Raw genomic sequence first — 15,992 nt, forward strand, 5'->3', positions numbered from 1 at the left:
CATTCATTACTAACATTTTTTCTGTCTTTTATCCTAGGCTGTAGATACCTCAAAAAAAAAAAAAATCAGTGAATAGTAGCATTCAAAGATTCAAGTATTTTAAATGATTAATACCATGTAATATGTTGGTGTCGAACACGTTACACAGTGCAGCACTTAGAGTCATACTGTCGTAACATGTCTATTTAAAACAATGTGAACTTTGTGAATGATGATTATATCATAGCATCTGTGTCTCTCTATTACTGTATGAATATAGCAGGAACACTGCACTACAATCAGGTGGTGGAAGACGACTGCTGATCACGCTCTGCCTGCTCGTCTACTTCTAGTCTATCTGTTTGTCTTTCCTCCCCTCTGGGATCACATCTGAGTCCTCCTCTGATTCCTCCTCCTCTTCCAGTGTGCTGCCCCTCATTTGGCCCCACATAGGAGCCAGTCTCCCCTCTGCTGTCACACCCATTGGCTGAATGATCTGGTCTCTGTGTTAGAGACAGGAAGAGAGAGTGTTTAGTACGTTTCTCCTCTGTCCTCCAAGTCCTGTACCGTGGGTAATATCATTTGCACACTCACCGTGATAGTCTGTTGATCATACTGACGAGGCGACGGGCCTCCTCCTCCTTCTCTTCCTCCGTCAGGCCCTCCATTGGGTCAGGCTGCTCCGCCTCCACCCGGCCTGTCACCAGGTTAATCCTAGCTTTGGCCTCCCGGTACTCCTCTGTGTCTGAGTCTGAGTCACTGGAGTACTGAGAAGTATACTGTCTGTCTCCTGAATTCCTTCTGCCATGCAGCAGTCCCCGAGCTGCCAGCAGCCCCGCAGCGTTGCCATAACCCGTGTATTTAACAAAGCGCCTGACTGTGGAGGGACACAAGAGGCAAACTTTACACACAGCCTGGTAATAAGGGGCTAATAGTGGGGTAATAGTTTGATACTACAGCGGTCAAATTAAAGAGATATTCAGATCTAGCTCTCTGTCATGGCAGTGTGCAGTGTGTACACATGAACAATGTTGCAATGCTTTCCTCCGCAGAAAAGCAAACTCACACTGCCATGAGAGCTGGTATAACATCTGCAAATTATCCCTCAGTATTAATAAATACTGTAATAAATAAAAAAAATTATTAATTAATAATGCCTTTAAACTCTTTTCATTTGTCAAACTCATCTAAACAAATGATTTTATGATTCTTTTTTTCTATTCTAGAAAAAAACTTCCATTAGTGAACAAGTCTGTGGCAAACTGTGTCTATACCGTTCTCTTTGCAAAGCACAAACAGCAGCTCAGCAGCACAGTGTTTCACATCAGTGTCAACGTGGGTCATCAGGCGGACCAGCTGGCCTCTCACAGTGTTGTCCTGCTCAGGGCGGATGGCAACGTCCCTCAGTGGAGGTAAGATCTGGGACAGAAGTTTGGGGTCAGATGAAAGGTCACTCATATTGTCTCCACTGCTACAGGAAAGGTTTCATTCATTTCCATGAAGTGAAATCCAGGGTTTGGAAAAGGAGTTACCCAGTTTTTAAGCAAAGTGCTTAAAAGTGTCAATGCATCACCGTTTAGTGTAGTAGTATTACATCCCTTTGAACTGTAGCATACATCTGCAAATTGAAGCAAATGATTTCCTGATGCTATGGATGCAACAGTGATGCTCAAAACATTTGGAACGCTTTTCCAAGATGTCATTTGACAAAATACTACCTTTTGCCTTAAGTAGTGACGTGTCTCCCTGTGAACCCGAGAACTCTCAGTCAGCAGGTTCAGTACAGGCGTTAGTTTCTCCTTCAGCCTCTGAGCCTGAAGAACAGCACAATAGAGCCAAGCAGTTTCACATGAGTCAGTATGAGTGAACTGGACCTGGAATAGCAAGATACCAGGTCAGTACATGTGTCAACCAAGCCGCAACCTCTGGGTCTGAGACATGAAGCCAATAAGAAAGTGCCTAAAACTGCAGTTCATTGAGTGGCCACTTGAGGCTCCACAACAGAGCAAATCCTCACAGACCCCCATGACTAAAGGCCCAACTTCACAGCAGAGATGTTTACAGCCTGGTACAAAAAATGCTTTTGGTCCCTATAGCTTGTTTCATTATTCATGACCACTGTGCAGGGTACATTTTTATATAACCCACCAGTTTAAATTATATAAAGGTGTAAATTGCTGCTTTGAGTGACAGGTGGCTGATGTCTAAGTTGACTTACATTAGCTGCTAGCTGTCTGGCTGCTACCTCACACAACACCTCAGCTCTTGGCCGTGTTTGTGGTGTTGTTGCCTAGATACTAAACTGACTCTATGGATGCTGGGGGAATTGTTGGGTCTATGTAAATCGAATTGAATTGAGCGTGTTGGTGCCTTTTGGGGAATTATTAATCCAAATATTGGACTAATACCATGTGTTGCTGTGTGTTAGATTGGACTAAAAGACCGTACAAGAAGTAGCTGCTCAAGTCTTTTTGGTGAGTGAATTTCTAGTATTATATTATTATACTTTTGTTTTTTTTGCTGCTTAATCATTCATTCGGTCATTCCACACACACACTTGCCCTGTTCAGGCGTCTGCTCATGAACAGCAGCAATGTGTGGACACAGTCCATGTTGACGCCTTCACACTGGTGTGATGCCTGGTCCACGCGATCAGACAGCAGGACGTCCAGACATTTGAGTGGCAGTGCTGACAGGATGTTTACTGTGTGTCTATGAAAAGAAGTCATAACGTTTAAAACAAATATAAAAAAATAATATCTATGTTTCTACCTTGTGTAGATAAAGTATCAACTTTGACTCCCTTTTCTATTTTGTCAGCTCGTTTAATCATGGACTACATTTATTCACTTTTTATAACTACAGTGGATGACGTATAAGAATTTGTCACATTAATGTAGTTCTGTTTAAAGTTGTAAGACAGCAGTCTGACCCTTGGAGTTCCTCGGACATGTCTCCTCCATCACATGACAGCAGCAGGCAGTGACGCAGCACGGCTGCCAGGTGACGATACAGAGCAGCTTCCTCCTGAAGACGACACACACACACACCTCACTGCTTTCAAAAATGTGCTACAACATTTGTGAGGACAGAGCTTGTTCTCAAATGAAAATGTATTCGTGTGGCTGTAGCTAGAGAAAGATTGTTTGAAAAGCTGTGGGTGTGGCATTTGAAATACTTTTTGATAAGCATTTACAAAAAAAAGAGGGTCTAATAAAAGACACATTTTACATCTTAAAGTTACATTATGGGATGTGTTGGGTGCAGTATTTCTTTTTCACACTAAACCAAATAACAGAGGCGGTGTGTGTGTGTGTGTGTGTGTGTGTGTGTGTGTGTGTGTGTGTGTGTGTGTGTGTGTGTGTGTGTGTGTGTGTGTGTGTGTGTGTGTGTGTGTGTGTGTGTGTGTGTGCCTTTTGTGGGTTTGCTTAGTTGATTTGTGTGTTTTCGAGGAGTCACCTCATCTGGCTCCTGCCTGTGGAACTTGTGAGCGATGTTGAAGAGAGTCTTGAGGATCTCGATGACGTCCTGGGACATCTCCTTGGAGATGGGAGGAGTTGTGCCGTCACTGAGCACCTCATATCCCTCCCCCCACCTCACAGCCAGGCACTGCTCCAGGGCTTTGGTCAGCACGGACACCCCGCGCTCCTGAGAGGGGACAATAACACATCCATCCACCAGAATGAGAAAAAGACCACGTTCGATGTATTTGTCTTTGTTATTAGTTCATTTAGAAAATAGAGAAAATCTACTTGTGAAAATTCATATTGTATCATGGAGAAATAAATATGTTTTGTTTCATTGAGTGATTGTGTTTTTGTGGCTGTTTTGTTTTATGTTGGAGAAAGAAATAATTAGTAAACCAACCTTCAGGTCTTCTAATAATTATTGGATTCTTTAAGGTTGGTTCTCCTGGTTAAATAAAGGTTATAATAATAATAATAAATAAAGAGTGTAATGCGTAAGGCTGCCCCCTTTAAGTTGATTGATCGGTCGTTTTGGTTTTTGTCCACTTAGATCTATTGAGGATTCAGTCATTTTTATGCTTTGATCATGCTAAATGACTTATGAGCACATCCCTTTAATAGTAATGGGATGATAATATATGATCAGCAGAGAGTTATTACATCTATGTTAAGGTTACTATATTGTAAACTAACCCCTATAGTAATTACTGGAGCCTCTTTAGTACTATAACAGGAATAACACTGCACCTGTTGTCTGCTGGTGATCCTAAGCGCCTGTGAATAAACTTCTGATGAGACAAATTAAATCAGCAGAGACATGAAAGGAACTCTTCCTTTGGTTTGTTGTCAAATATGAGTGAAGAGATTACCATGTAGACCTATCAGACGCCCACCACATCAGAACCTGACACATTTACTGTCCATTGATAGACTGAATGATCAAAGTTTGGGAAATGTTGAGAGATCCCATCAGAGGTTTTGTCGTTCAGGATCACAAAGTTAGGATTCTTTTATCGCGAGAACACCATGCGGAATACAATTCCCTCCACTGTGGCCACAGATGTGAAAGTGCTGTACCTGCTGTAGCTGCAGCCTGAGCTCAGGCCTCAGAGCTGTCAGTAGGAAGAGCAGCCTCAGCTTGTAAAACTGATCACTGGATGGCTCCCTGCTCCAGATCGCCTGCTTCAGACTCTCCCACAGACCGTGCAGAAGCCTGCCATTGAAACAGGGATGAAAAGCAAAGAGAGGCTACATCTACATCACTTTTTGCGCTATAAAGAATACTGTATATTGTAATTATTTATGCATAATTAAAGGAATACGGCAAAATGCTTGGGTGATTTATTGGGTAAATAATCATCTGCTCATCCTAAATAAGTAAAAACTGATGAGATATGTGGGTCCAAATATATTACACAGCCAGTTAGCTGATGACTGTTACCAAAAAGTGTGCAATAATGTACTGCAGCTGATATAATCTGATGCTGGTGAAGGGGTCATCCCTATGTTCCCCGGTCACATAAGCCTCTGCCTTCACTGGTTTGATTTGGCATTCTCATAGGATCAGGGGTTACGGTCAGGGTCAGGGTTAGGGTCTGCATAGGCCTATATGCCGGGGAATTCGGCACTATTTGTGGAAAGAATAACAGACTGGGGAACACAGGACCCTTTGTGTGACAAGAGGGGAACATCTGTCCTTTTTTCAAAATAAGGGTCCAATGCTCCCCACTCACATACAAAGCGGGGAACATGGGTACGCTCCCCTGGTGAAGCTATCTGGAGGTTTTCTACGCTGATCTAATAAAAAAAAGAGATTGTAAGAGGTTTTATAAGAGATGTCCTTTTGGAAATGGAACCAGCCATCAGAACTCTTGCTACCATGGTGCTGCACATTAGCTTTGTATTACACAACTTCAGCAGTGTTTCAGTGTTAATAATGACTTGAAGTGTCACCTCAGTGTGCTGGCCCTCTCCTGTGCCCTGGGACTGTTGTAGATGATGTTACACAAGACTTTCATGGCCTCCTTCCTACACACCTCCCCATCCTCCTCCTTCTCTTCCTCCTCAGTGTTCTCTTCCCTGGCGTCCTTCTTCCCACGGGCGAGCACCACATTACCTCCATCATCTCTCCACTTATAGCAGTGATGGACTGAGCCCTGTGTGGCGGCAGCCCCGTCTACCTCCACAGCAGGAGAAAACGAGGCCGTAGAGCTGACAGGTAGCGGTGAAGTATCACTATCTGCAGCCTCCTCACAGCTCCTCGCTCCTCTCCCGTGGATCTGTGTGTTGTGTGTTGTGGCTGACTGGTCCTCCGCTGTTTCCTCCTCCTGTTTTGGGCGTGCCCGCAGTAAACTGATGCCTCCCAGGTGAGCCAAGGTCAAAAGGGCGCTATCAGTGACCATCGGCCCCAGGGCCCGCCGGTCCCGGGACAGGATACGGAGCGTTTGCAGGCAAACCCGTAACACTGCTCGCTGTAGCCGACTACTAATGAAGCACAGCAGGGCTGCGGCCAGACGCTGACACACATTTAGTGAAGAGTAAAGAGTCACAGTGATGAAGGTTGAGAGGAGATCGTCGAGGAGAGAAAAGGAACAAAATGTAAAAACTGAGCGATATACAATACGCACATACATGCATTAGCGGGTTTAACAAATAACCACGTAGACAATAGGGGCCATATTACAGATCCTATCTTAAAGGTTGAATAAAAGAAAGAATAAAAGTATTGCTTTTCCATAAAAAAATTTAGTCTGAATTAATATTTTTTTTGTTATTTGACAGATTTGACAATGAATTTCTGTCCCGTTGTGTTTCCATGGTAGCAGCCAATAGCGTTGGGCGTTGCTGGTTGCCAGGGTTGTCTGTTGTTAGGTGCAGCTACTGTAGGTTGGCACTGGTTGAAATGGAGTTTGCCAATCCTGCAGCTGGTTATTTGTCCCAGCAGCTGAGTGAGCGGAGACGGGCAAAAACCAGAGTCAATGTAGGCCAAACATTCACTCCATGGACTGAGAGAAGGAGAGAAACGGCATTAAAATTGACGCCCAAATGGCTACGGTTCTCCTTGATCGGTAAGCTAACTTTCATCTTTACTTAGCTGTAACGGCTAATGCTAACTGTCAATCATACTCCTCTTATACTTGTTTTTATGCTGCAATTTGTTCAAACAGGCTCAAACAGACTTCAGTTGCAGGCTGATCTCTTCACAAACTCAGCAACAGACCTGGCAACCCGACTGCTGGAATTATTTTTTGTTGTTGTGACTACGATCTTGACACTAGATGGTGGTGTTTAACTGTTTAACTGTTTGGTAACCATGGTAATTAGGATAAGGACCTGTTACAAAGGGGGGAAAGCATCACGGGTGAACAGTTCCTATCTAAGTCAATGTTCCTATACAAACTTAAAGGAGCTGTACTCAAAATACTGGAACAAAAGTAGGCTGGGGCTGCCTAAACAAGGCTCTCACAATATATGAAACACCAATGTTTTTTCACGGCCACGTGCACGACTCGACAGTATGAGTAAAGTAGCTGCAGTGGCTAGGTATTGAGTAGCCTATTGAGCATTTCCTAACCTGAGATGGGACCGGAGGAAGTAAGATAAGATAGTTAGGATTTGCTTCTGTAATAGCAAACTGTGAAAAAATCTTAGACTCTTCCTTTCTTCACTTAAGACTTAGCTGACGGCCCCAAGGACACACACACAGGAAAGTACACTCCTGCATGTACAAAATGCCTTTTTAATAGCTATAAATCTGTTCATCTACTGCGCGCACACACACACACGCTTGCGCACACACACACACACACACACACACACACACACACACACACACACACACCTACCTGTCGGAGGAGGAGATCAGGTTCATCGTCGTCGGAGTCATCGGCAGAACCACAGTCAGGATCATAGTCCCTCACTTTTGTCTCCCTGAACTGATCAACCAAGAGGGGAGTTAGCACCAGTGAGTGAAACCCACGTTATCTGCAGCACACGCACACAGACACATTTTATCACTTGAGCACTGATGCTCCATCTTCATCACATCTGAACGAGCAGGACAGTACGCAAAGTATTGATTTTGCAAATGTCTAACCTCTTATAATGTGTTTGTATGACTATATACCATATACTAGATGTTTTATATTTGAGTAAAAGTTGTAATATCACAGTGTAAAAATACTCTGATAAAGGAACAAGTCCTGCTGTTGAAAAATATACAAAATACAACAACCGCTGCGTTGTCTACTGGGTGTGTTACCAAAGAGAAGTGGTCTAACTGTCCACCAGACGGTATGGTGCAGAACAGCACTTATTACTGGATGAAGGATAGTGTTGCGTAAAAGTTTTACAGGTGAAGGAATGGTTGGATGAGATAGCCAAGATGACTTCCTACGAACCACTTAGTTATAGGTTGCGAGACAAGGAAAACTTGTATACGAAAATATGGGGCCCCTATACTGCAGCACCTTAATACAATGGTTTGTTGCACCCTTTGGCTAACTACTGTCACCAGTCTGCATTTGTACGTATATATTTGTATTGGTGTAGCTATACTGTCTCTGTTGGACCCTCTGTACGCTTGTTTGTGTGTGTTTTTTGTTTTTGTAAAGGCTCTGTTTGGGCTCTGTTCGACACCTGGTACGGTTTGTATGCACTGTATGTTTTTTCTTGTTGAAAACTAATAAAATAAAGTGAATTACAAAAAAAAGAAAAATATACAGAATATTTAATCATCATCAATAACCAATAATCAGTTCTGTTATCAATCCAATCACGACTTCACACACACCTAGTCCATATCTTATCATTTCCACTCATTTATGCTCTCATTGACCTGTGAAAGGTTCCCGAATACTGTCCAAGAACACAGGGAGCTATCTGCAAGGTGAAGGTTAACGGGGTTAACATGCTGATTCATGAAGCATCCAAGCAGCTTAATAACACACGATTACACAATCACTTCTGAAACACACTCACATGCACACGGGGAGTGACGAAGCTTTTTAAGCAGATTATTGTAATACACACTGAGCTCATAGTCAGCTCCTCTCTCTCTCTCTCTCTCCATGTATTTACCTCTTCCAGTTGCTGTTGCTGCAGTCCGTTTGTCCATGAGCAGAGACAGACGCATGCGTAAAAAACAGTATTGAGATCCAAGCATTAGAGAAGGGTGAAGTTTAATATGGAGGCCATTCTTATCCAGGATGACCAGGTAACAGCTTCACCTGTCACGGTCAATCCCCTATAATGCACACAATTCAAACTTTTTACCATCTAAGCAGAAATGAGACGTCTTTCCCTCTCAAGTGACATCTGAAGCAACATCAGTTTTTGATGATAGCTGTACAGATCTGGATGTGATAGGTGGGCATCTTTTGTTCCTCTAGAGCAGGTCTGCCCAACCCTGCTCCTGGAGGGTTGCTGCCCTGCATGTTTTAGGTTTCTCTCTCCTCATACACACTTGACTCTAATGATGTGTTTGTTATCAAGCAGATGAAGCTCGTCACAGGTTTGATAATCATTAGTGTCGGGTGTGTTAGAGCATGGAGAAACCTAAACCATGCAGGACAGTGGCCCTCCAGGAGCAGGGTTGGACACCCCTGCACTAGAGTTTGTATTTGCACAAATTTTGATTAAAACTGTGTTTGATTAACGCACTTCAGAAAACTAGGAGAGTCTAAGTCTGAAATGTGTTTTGTTTTTTTATAAGAGTGCAGAGGAAACTTCTGCAGAACATGCAGAAAGAAAATTGCTGTGATAGCCAATGTTATTATTTCAGTATTCATGCAAACAAAATATGCAACATCATGCTAATATTATTTGTAGTTTTTAATATAAAACTTGGTCCAATCTGTTCAGTGTGCATATCAGTACTTTTTAACAAACATAACATCTTAATACTGATAACCATGATAATTTTGGTCCCTGTAGTCCAAAAGGAAATATTCAACAGGTATTCATGATCACGTGGTAGCAGGTCAACCACAGTGCTTAACAATATACTGACAGGATATGTGACAGTTTCAGCAAATATGAAAAAAAAAAAGTATATTTTTAGAACAGCTTTAACCATTTCCAGATTGGAAATAGCATAGATTGGATATACCACACCCTGTTGTGTGTTGTTTTTCACCTCAGTCATTCACTACGATCCTGTGGCAATGGAACCGGTGAGCATACTAACATTTGCAAAGGCTACATAAAACATGCTGTACACAGACAACGTCCTGAGAGCATCAGCGTCAGTGGAAGAAACGAAAGGCGGTGAAAAAGCTAACAACAGATAAGGAAGATAACAAAAGGAACAGAGGAAGACAAAGTAGGACATGAACTAAAGACATACTGCCTGAAAGTGAATGTTATTGTGTTCTGACCTTTTTTCTCTCCTGCACCTCAGTGTTGAAAAAGAAGCACTCTGCGTACTACGGAGAAACAAGTGAATACAGAGGGTTAGGAAGATGGAGGACAAATACGGTGGCACATGCTATAGCAGTAATGGGACAGTAGCACTCACTCATACAAAACATGCAAATGTAGTATGCAAAGACAATGTTTCCTTTTGTCACTTTTACAATGTGGACATTATTGAAAACCTACTTACAGTTAGTGGCAGTGAAGAAGTGGAAAGAGAGTTAAGGGAGCTAGTAAGGTCGTACTAGTGCCTCTTGATTTTTGTCTCTTGAATTGAACAACTTTAACACAGAGGGACTAGGAGGAGAACAGCAGCAAGACAAGGGTGGACTGGCTAGTACCACAAGGGGTCTCAGTAGGGAGTGTACCATAACCTGACTCGCCTGACAGGAGGTTTATAAGTGTGTGATCTCAAGATATCGTTGGAATCCAGCAGTTGTGCAAGGTAAGGTGATCCATGTATTCTGAAATAATTCTTCACAATTCAGCATCATATGTCCAGGATAAACCATAAACATAGACCAGACATTAATATATATATAAAATTTCCCTTTACATCCAGAAGAATGCAGTAAATCTCACTTTACTTGAATATTTGAATTGGGAGAGAGGTGGTGGCGGATGGTACAGAAATAGTAACAGCTGGCGTGGTGAGGCCAGGCGATAGCCAATCACAGAAAGTATCTGAAGTAATCTTCACATATTTATAAAATGATACATTTCATTATGTATTTATGAATTTTTAATGTATTTTTAAATGACAAACTAATTGAGTGTTTTATGTTGTTTTTATAAATCCCTTTCTTATTTGAGTATTTACTGCCCACTAAAATATAAAATATTGATTACTTTGTTATTTACCTAATTTAATTAAAGAGTAATACATTAGAGTAATAAATGAACTTGTACAGTTAGTTATTAATTCACCAGATGCTTTATTCATATTTCCGTGACTCTTGTGGTCCTCCATAGAGAGGAGCAGCAGTGTATCAACACAGAGTAGACAAGGGAGCGAGAGAGAAGAAAAGCACCAATGCCACAGAAATCCCTCGACACATTTGAGCAGGGAAATCCTGCAGACATGAACGTGTGCTCATCACTTTTGTGTCATTCCAACCCACTTCATTTTGGACACGCGGTTTTGAAAGCAACGCAAACAGGACCGTTTAACCGTGGCCTACAACTGATTATAACCTTAACTGTACTCCTGCTGGCTGTTTCCATGGTAACAAAATAATATTTCTAGTTATAGACCGATGCAGTAGTCATAGCAACTATCAATGACCTGGGTGTTGTAGCCGTCCAGTAGGAGCTGGACAGAGTCCTGGTCTCCTTGGATGATGCTCTCGATGATCCTCTCTACGTCTGACACCATGCCTGCAAAAAACAAAACACAGTCCAGTGCCGTCGTCACCCAAGAGGAGCATTTTTAAAAAACAAATAATCTGGTAATTATTAGTCCACATAGTTCCACATATCTGGTAATATGAAAGATCAATATTATACAATTTCAATTAACAGCTCTAATTAAGAAAAAAAATGCATTTCAAATGATCATAATTAAGGAATTATCTAACACAAAAAAGCTTGCATGGTTCATTCATTCAAGTAGTAGTTTGGCTGTGAGAGACTAAATGCTTCCTTTGTGTACTGGAACACATAGACCCCCTTTGGGACTTTATTAAAATAAAAGACAATAGCATTTTCATTTTGACTCAAATAACACATACACTACATACAGTATGTGGAAAATGATAATGCTATTTTGGAATTATATTTTGGTTTTGAAGTTAACATTGTCATTTCCTTAAAGTTCCCTATGGACTTCCATAGCACAAATACTGTAAATACCCTGAATTTAAATGACATCATACCACTTTGGATAAAGACCAACACAACAGATTTAAAGTTTCTTGAATATGTCAACATCTGTTACGTGATCATTAATTCTTTGTTTTGTAACTTAATGGACACCAATAGATTTCAGTTGATTTTTACAACATACACATGATGAAAAAAACAAAAACACAGTTGGCATTTAGTGTAGTGATGCTGATGCAGCAGCACTATGCATTGAGCATGACTCCCTGCACTCACCTGTCGGTGTTGAAGTGGACGCACACAGCCCCTGACAGCTTTTCTCTGCTCTGATAAAACAATGACTGTGTTATCGTAGCTATCATCTTGCTCCACACTTCCCTCCCTCCTTCACCCTCTAAGCCCTGGATTTACTCTGGTATGGAGCAGGGGCGGAGCCAGACTTTGTAAACATCTGGGGCTCAGACCAAACCTAGAGGGGTCTGGGATCCCCCCCCCCCCCCCCCCCCCCCACCCCACACCACCACATTTACAGTAGCTGTATATGAAGTTTTTCAAGCCATTTGTTAATGGAATGCCAAAAAATCTGAACATCGTTTTGGAAAACATGATAGTGGCAAAAAAACAATCTTCATTATTCTGAAACCAGAACACAACAGATGTTGAGGAAGACTCATTTTCACTTTTGCCACCTTGAAAGAGGCAAAATGTGTCTCATGTCACCATTTTTTAATTACATAACAAAGGCAGGGTAGGAATTTGAAGTCAACAACATTGCTTATCTTGAAAGCCATTTTTGTTATTGGCTATGCTGGAAGAGTGTCCACAGAAAAAAAACTTTGCCGACGAATTTGCCAATAATATGAATTGCAAATCAAGGATTCAACAATGGCAAGTAAATGTGCCTTCAATGCTCTGAATTGAATATTAGGCCAACAGAAAAGTATTTACTTCATTAAATTAGATTTCGAGAGAATAGCATAGTAGTTGCAGGAATAAAACAGTACTTTACCCCAGGGGGGAATTCCGTTACATGGAAAGATGTGGAGCAGCTCAACTCATTTGAAAACATAGAAATTGCGATTTGATTAAAAGAATATCCTTTATCAGCAGTGACACCAGAACACTACATGTTGCAGTTATGTAAGAGTATGTGAAAGCCTATTACCAAGCTAGCACTGAAGATTAAACAGGTAGCTATGGATGAATGACAGAAAATAGCTTGTATTAACAGTTTGAAAGGTTAGCTTAAAGTAAAAGGATAATGGTCGAAATAGTTTCATTGATAGATAAATGGTTGAAGTACTTAAAAGTAATGCATACATGGATTGGCTGTTGGCTAAAAGTAGACTAAACACTTAAAATAATCTGCTTAAGTAGCCAAAGTACGGTTTATATAGTTAGCTAAAAGTAACATTAATAGATAAACCGATAAGATAGTTAGCTAAAAGTAACATTAATAAATAAACAGTTAAGATAGTTAGCTAAAAGTAACATTAATAAATAAACACTTAAGATAGTTAGCTAAAAGTAACATTAACAGATAAACAGTTAAGATAGTTAGCTAAAAGTAATATTAATTGAAACGCAGTTAGAATAAATAGCTGAACTTTATAAACGGTTGAAATAGTTAGCAGAAAGTAATGATAATTAGCTTATAGTTGCTGACCACAGCTCAATAGCTAAAAATTGATAAACGGTTAGTTAGCTAAACTGAAACATTCAGCTTCACTCCATGTGGGCTTAGTAGTGACCAAACTAACCTAAATATTGACAGTACAACTCTACCTCTATAAGGGGTTAAACATTTGGAACCTACATTAAGAATTGATGAAGTGTTCATGTGACAGGGCTGTGGGGGGTACATCAGCCCAAAAAGGGTGGGAACCATGAGCAGAGAACAAACTCCCCTGACCATGGTGGGTGGACCTAGATGGAAATATCTACCCCGTGAATCAACTTTTGCACTATTTCCCCAGAACTCTCAGGTCCACTTGCTCATGCATTGCTCACGCTTTAGTGAAATGACTTGAGCACAAGGTGGTTTATTTATCATCACTTTTGTCATTTGAACTGTTTTATTTCATTATGTCAAATACAGGAATTTCATGTACAGAAGAGCAACTGGAAACTAGAGAATGAAGGAGCTGTACAATATTTACACATCAAAACAACAATTTTGCTCTGCAAGAATATCCTCTGAGAGGTCAAATAATAGCAAATATCAATCAACAACAAACAGATAAAAATGACTAACATTAAACACTGACATTTATGGTTTTGGATCATTTCACCTCAAACTTCCTTCAAGAAAGTCGTGCTTTATTTTTTTTCATTCATCGTCTTTACAGGCATTAAATCCTCTCTCCCATTGTCTTTTGAAGAACAAACAGAAAGAACACAGCTTAGTTAAATACATTTCCCCTCAACTGCTTTCCAACTGAGGCAGGTAGAACAAGAGACTATCATATAGTCCTTTTAAACCTCACTTCTGTCCCACTCAACACCAGTTTTACCTGTGTCGGTGTGATAGAAGCGAAGAATTGCAGGGTGGCCATTTTATGTATATCCCTTCAAAACATTTCGCAAAAATAATAACAGCAAACAGTCCCATCTTAGGATGGTCATTTTTGGAAATGTCCATGTGTAAATTATACAAACCAGAGTTGTTCATACATACGTATAGACAGCATGTGTGTCTGTCAATATACTGTAGGTCTTTGACAAAGATCTCTTAGTGCTGACCAAATTATCTTGTGGTCCCTTTTTTTGAGGAAAATCGTTCACATTCACGGAGTTCACTACCCTCCATCTTTCAATACTTTTCTTGAAATAAAGAGGTACTTTAAAATGGACTCAATAATAAAACAAACACTTTAAAAGTTAAACCTCCAACAAACCAACCAACAGTGGCTGCTCTTGCTGGAGTCGTCTCACTACCAGCATCCGTACAGTTTCTGGATTGTGATTCCTTTGTTTCACAAAATGTGGACGCCTCCATCTACTTAATACTGCAGGTGGACGTGGGCTGTGGTCCTCTTTCAGGCCTTGGCACTAAGGCTAAGCAGTTCCGTGAAGGAGTTAAAGAGGCTCTCCAGCCAGCCCTGGTTAGCCATGCACTGCTGCACCACCTCCTCCTGGCCGGGGTCCTCCGCTGCCTGCTCAATACTGTCCGTCTGGTCAGGAAACAACAAGTCAGCTTCAGTTATATACAGTACAATGGCCATAATACGACTCTAAAAACTAAACAAGGACCGTGAAAGATGCAACAACTGGCTTATAAAAAAAGGGGAATATTCGGCCCAATGCCCCCTTAGGCCTAAACCCTGAACCTTCTCTGACTTAACTGACCCCACAACCTGATCAAGGATTGAGGATTGAGAGTGCGTCCAATCATGTTAAATATGCAAGTTTTAGCATTTTATAATATCGAACGATGGAGTAAAAAGTAAAAGTAAAAACTTGAATACATTAAGCATGAATGCAGCCATCCTTACCTCCTTCTTGCAATGGAGGAAGGTGTGATACTTGTAGTGGTGAAGGGAATGATACAGACTGTAGATCCGGCAAGATTCAATTGAGAGCTTCAGATCCTGCAAAGGGTTGAGAAAGAAAAAAAGGAGTGAAGATTTTCCAACATTTTCTAGGACTTTTTGCCTCCTGAATTATCCCCCCACTATTTAAAAAACAGCGAGTGACAATTACAGCAACACTGAAGAAAACTGTTCTCCAACACAAAAGGTGTAGGTTGCATTAAAACAAATATTGAACATTGAACGAATGTTCTCTCAACCGTACTCACCCATGGGAGTCGCCATCTTGTCAGACTTTGACTCCTCCTCATTTTCTCTTACCAAAAAAGGGCATGTATGTGACGTTGGGGGAAGGAGATACGTCCATCTGGCTGACGTTTACCTCTGAGGAAAAGTGAGGGCCAGAGGCTAGCTGTCACTCAAGAGGCCACGCCCCTAATTATTCATAAACTTGAACCTCCAATAAAATAAAAACTAGCCTGGTATAAAAAAATTCACCCCCTCAGTGTTGTCATGGAGATATGACCTAAACATACAGACTAGAATGTTTTAAACAGGTTTAGTTATGCTGTGAAAACGGCCTGTTTAACATGGGGGTCAATGAGAAACTGCTCTATTGTGCAAACTACTCCTAGTGGACACTCTGAGAACTGCAGTTTTTGGCACTTCCTTGTTGGACCAACCAGGAAGTCGCTGTGGTGGGGGCTTGGACATGACGTGAGAGAGCGCCCATTATAATCAACCGAAGCTGCTACACTGACAGAGGAAGCATGCAGACATC

At 41.2% G+C, this 15,992-nt stretch overlaps 2 protein-coding genes across 2 annotated transcripts in view; both read right to left on the minus strand.

Moving 5' to 3' along the window:
* Positions 1 to 328: 328 nt before the first annotated feature.
* On the minus strand, positions 329 to 11,235 carry LOC310959833 (chaperone Ric-8A; the record flags this gene model as incomplete). Its single annotated transcript, XM_083931294.1, has 13 exons — positions 329 to 482; positions 574 to 856; positions 1,254 to 1,398; positions 1,698 to 1,787; positions 2,535 to 2,691; positions 2,912 to 3,006; positions 3,439 to 3,627; positions 4,524 to 4,659; positions 5,400 to 5,962; positions 7,292 to 7,381; positions 8,526 to 8,543; positions 9,824 to 9,871; positions 11,146 to 11,235. 13 exons carry the CDS (start codon positions 11,233 to 11,235, stop codon positions 329 to 331), a joined length of 2,058 nt encoding a protein of 685 aa, XP_083787420.1.
* Positions 11,236 to 14,234: 2,999 nt separating this feature from the next.
* prr12b (proline rich 12b) overlaps positions 14,235 to 15,992 on the minus strand; it is a 35,480-nt gene continuing 33,722 nt past the window's right edge. Inside the window, exons 16-17 of the mRNA XM_083931703.1 lie at positions 15,176 to 15,271; positions 14,235 to 14,854 (exon numbers count right to left, since the gene is read on the minus strand). Of these exons, the coding sequence (XP_083787829.1) occupies positions 14,720 to 14,854; positions 15,176 to 15,271 (231 nt within the window). The 3' untranslated portion in view covers positions 14,235 to 14,719. The remainder of the gene's footprint in view (positions 14,855 to 15,175; positions 15,272 to 15,992) is intronic.

Source organism: Echiichthys vipera (genome assembly GCF_963691815.1).
Source record: "Echiichthys vipera genome assembly, chromosome: 17".
In the NCBI taxonomy this organism is placed as follows: domain Eukaryota; kingdom Metazoa; phylum Chordata; class Actinopteri; order Perciformes; family Trachinidae; genus Echiichthys; species Echiichthys vipera.